Source organism: Nannospalax galili, unplaced genomic scaffold (assembly GCF_000622305.1).
Source record: "Nannospalax galili isolate Female #2095 unplaced genomic scaffold, S.galili_v1.0 scaffold1266, whole genome shotgun sequence".
Lineage (NCBI taxonomy): Eukaryota > Metazoa > Chordata > Mammalia > Rodentia > Spalacidae > Nannospalax > Nannospalax galili.
The window spans coordinates 54,842-58,884 of record NW_008354379.1 but is presented as its reverse complement, the minus strand read 5'-3'; the positions used below and the strand labels follow the sequence as shown (position 1 = coordinate 58,884).

Sequence of the window (4,043 nt, the reverse complement as noted above, 5' to 3'; positions counted from 1 at the left end):
GGAGAGAAGGTATCTACTTACAGAGTGGAACAGGTAGAGGGAGGAGACACAGCTCTCCTTCAGGACACTGCCCAGCTGAGATTCTCTGAAGCTTCCTTCTGTGTGAGGTCTGAGGTCTCCTGTCTTGTAAGCAGCCATGCATCTTTCCAGGTCTTTGAAATGAAAGAGGGGGCTGTCCTTCAGAGGACTCCCACAGGGCTGCTTGGAGACTGTAACCTCAAAGCTGGGAGCCATCCTGTGGCAAGGCATGTGGATGTGGCTGACTCTGAATTACCTGCCTGGGGATAGTCATTGCACCTGAGGAAGACCCTGTTCCCCACTAAGAAACACATAGGGAAGGATAGCCATGACTTCACAGATGCTGATGTTGAGCCAGGAGTGAGAACAGGACCTTCTCATCCCAGGGCAGCTCAGGGCCTTCCCCTGATCAAAGGCCTTCTGAAAGCCAGAACCTCCAGCTTGGAATTTTACCTGTATAGGTGTGCAGTGGTGTGTCCCATGATTCCTGTACAGGTCAAAGGCCTCCTGCCTGTCCTGGTGTGGCCTCCCAGCCGCTTGGACATCCGGCCTGGCTTCCTCCTGTGGCTGTTCACTTCTCCGCCAGGCCTACCCCATCCCATGGCTCAGGAGCCATGGAACTGGGGATTTTCCCCTTCAGCACTTCAAAGCAGAAAGACAAAGGAAGGAGGCTCTCAGTAACTTTGAATATTGAGGATGGCCTGTTGCCTCACAATTCCCCAAATGGTTCGCCAGAGAATCTTGGCTCCCTTTGGCAAACCAGTCCTCCATCCCTGCATGCCTCTGGACAACATTCTCTACTGTGTACTACTAGGGCAAATTCCCCAGGTTCCACTTGGGGGCACTCTGTGGGAATGGTCATCTGAGGCAAAAGATGTGCTAAGTGACACACATGCTCAGAGTAAGCACAGTGACCATCGGTCACTTGCACAGGACGTTAGGAAAAGCAGGGCTGGAATGAAGAGCACCAGTGCATCCTGACCACCCACCTACCTGCTTCTGTGGCTGACCCCATGGTCCCTTGGAGCCTGGTTGTTAGCAGAGGTGGAGCGTCTCCTTCTGGGCGGCAGGCAGCAACAGAGGCATCTGAGACAATTCATCATTGTCTTCTTCACACCCTTCCCACCCAGGTGACGGCTTCGAGGGGAAGATGTGGTGGCACGCTGAGGCTGGCCAGCAGTGCTGTCATCTTCTGATGATGAGACATCGTCGGCAGAGGAAACTCTCGGGGTGACATGCTGGGACACATCCCAGGAGATACTAGTTTCCAATGAGGACAAGCAGCAGGATGTGCCCTCATCTGTGTCATTGTCAGTCACACCCTGGTGTGGCCCCAGAGAAGAGGATGGCTGACTGTGTATAGCCATAGAGCTGCCATAGAGCACCATCTTGGAATAATTGGCACTGATGTCAAGACTGCTGGTGAGAAGGGAACCTTCCACATCAGAACCCTGACTGGTGAGGTGTCGGGGTCGGGCCCTCTTGGGTTGGCAGCACAGGATGGCAGGCGTGCTATGCCTTCTACCACCCAGTTTGGAGATCTTTTCCTCCTCCTCCTCCTCCTCCTCCACCTCCTCCACCACTTCTTCCTCCTCCTCCTCCACCACCACCTGCACCACCTCCTCCACCTTCTCTTCCTCCACCTCTTCTAACTCGTCCTCCACCTCATTTCCCACCTCCTTCTCCTCCTCCTCCTCCTCCTCCTCCACCACCACCACTACCTCTTCCTCCTCCTCCTCCTCCTCTTCCTCCGCCATCTCCACCTCCTCCTCCTCCACCTCCTCTGCCTCCTCCTCCTCCTCTTCCTCCGCCATCTCCACCTCCTCCTCCTCCGCCTCCTCTGCCTCCTCCTCCTCCTCTTCCTCTACCTCCACCTCATCCTCCACCTCATCTACAGCCAGGCAGCCATAGGGCACCATCCTGGAATAGTCGTCACTGTCTCCTCGACTGCTGCTGCTGAAAGGGGAACTGTCCACATCAGAATCCTGACTGGATAGGTATTGGAGGTGGGGCGTCTTGTGTTGACAGCACAGGATGGCAGGCATGCTATGCCTTCTGCCACCCTGTTTGGAGATCTTTTCATCCTCCTCCTCCTCCTGGGGCGCAGGTGGGGTGTCGAAGGTGGGTAAAACAGGCTCAGAAGCTCTCTTTCGGGCACAGGGAATACGTGAGGATCTGCCAGGGTGACAGAAACACCTGCCTGCCAGAACTTTCTTTCCCTGATGGTCATGCCAGTCTCCCCAGGGTGCCTGGTGCTGCAGAATCATGTATGTTGCCATGACATGGTCGTATTTCTGGTATTTCAGAGACTGGCTGATTTCCTCAGGTTCATACCCCATGATCTTCATGGCCCTGACAATGCTTGGGCCGGATGGGCCTTCCAGAGTCTGTCTGGAACTTGCTGGTGAACATGCCTCGCCATCCCTGACCATCGGGCGCTCCACGATTTGGTCGACAGTGGGCCTTCTGCCAGGGTGTGTGTCCAGCAGTTCAGCGATGACATCGGAAATGTCAAGGGAGACGTGACTGGGAATGGTGAAGTCGGCAGCCCGGATCTTCCGTCGTGCTTCTGCATCATAAGGATCTTCGAATGGGAATTTTCCGGAGACCATAACGAAGAGGAGCACTCCCAGGCTCCAGATGTCTGTGGGATAGCCATCGTACGGCTCTGTGCCAAAGACCTCGGGGGCACAGTAGGGCCAGGTGCCACAAAAATGCACTATCTTCTCCCCGGGTTGGAGTTTAACTGCCAGGCCGAAATCGCTCAACTTGGCATTTCCCCTGCCATCGACCAGGATGTTGTTGACCTTTATATCCCTGTGGACAATGCTGTTGCTGTGGCAGTACTGTACCGCATGTAGTATCTGGCTAAACTACCTTCAGGTCTCCTGGTCCGGTAGAGAGCCCCATTCGAGGATGTGGTCGGTCAGCTCTCCCTCTGAAGCAAGCTCCATTACCAGGTAGGTGATGTCTCTCATTTCTACCACGTGAAAGAGCCTAATGATGTTAGGATGGCGTAGGTCTTTCATAATATTGATCTCATTGGCCATAAAGGGGGCAGTCTCCTCGTTCTTTTTAAGGATTTTAATGGCAACACAGTTGACTGTGGGAATGTGGCAGGCAAGTTTGACTTCTCCGTAACTTCCTCTGCCGAGGGTCATCATCATTCTGTAGTTTTGGTAGAAGGTTTTAAGAGCAGGAGAGCAGGCCTTTGTGTCCTGCTCCGTGGTCAGGTCCTCCATGATCGGTTAGAAACAACCTCACCTGTAGAATTTGAAAACAAACAAACAAACAAAATATTAAGGGCATGCCTATTTTTTTGGTCTTTTTTTTCAACATCAAAAATCAGACACATCTCACACCGCCTCCTGAAGCACCTCAAAGGCCCTGGAGGCTGAGACCAAACAACTCCCAGACAGGAGACAGTGACACAGAACAGAGATCTGGAAGTTGGTAATGAGTAGACAACTGAAAGTAGAAAACAAAGGGCACAGGAACAGAAAGTTGGTTATCGGAAAGATTGTGGACGTGGCAAACCCTCGCCTCACATAACGCTGAGAGAAGCCCAAATAATATCAGACTCAGAAGAAGCTGACGTTACAACTGATGCCGTCGAAACCCGGAGAGTCACTAGGAAATAGTTTGAAAAGTAGCCTCTGAGTGAAGAGGAAATTCTGCAATTATTGGACAGACTTCTGTTAGTACATGACTTTCAAAACTGAACCGAGAGCTTATGAAACACCAAAAAGATCAATAATAAGAAACAATTTTGAAGCCTTAATAAGAATCTGAACACAGGAAAGCTCACAACCATATTGAGACACTTACTAATTCTACCAGATGTTTAAAGAACAAATATTGATGTCCTCCAAGTATGCCATAAAACAGACAGGGAAGGAACCATTCCAGATTCGTTCTGAAAACCAGTACTAACTTGATTACCTATCAAGACTTAAGTGAGGCCACTGTCCTGGTTAGTTTGTGTTGTCAACTTGAAACACCTAGGAAGAGGTGGCAGGTGGCCC

The 4,043-nt window shown here is 51.7% G+C and overlaps 1 protein-coding gene across 1 annotated transcript; it reads right to left on the bottom strand.

The window, feature by feature from the left end:
- Positions 1-1,007: 1,007 nt before the first annotated feature.
- LOC103748826 (sperm motility kinase 4A-like) lies at positions 1,008-3,320 on the bottom strand. Its single transcript, XM_029555244.1, is given in 2 exon segments — positions 1,008-1,499; positions 1,887-3,320. Coding segments are annotated over 2 exon segments (1,866 nt in total). The 5' UTR covers positions 3,261-3,320.
- Between the last annotated feature and the right edge of the window lie 723 nt (positions 3,321-4,043).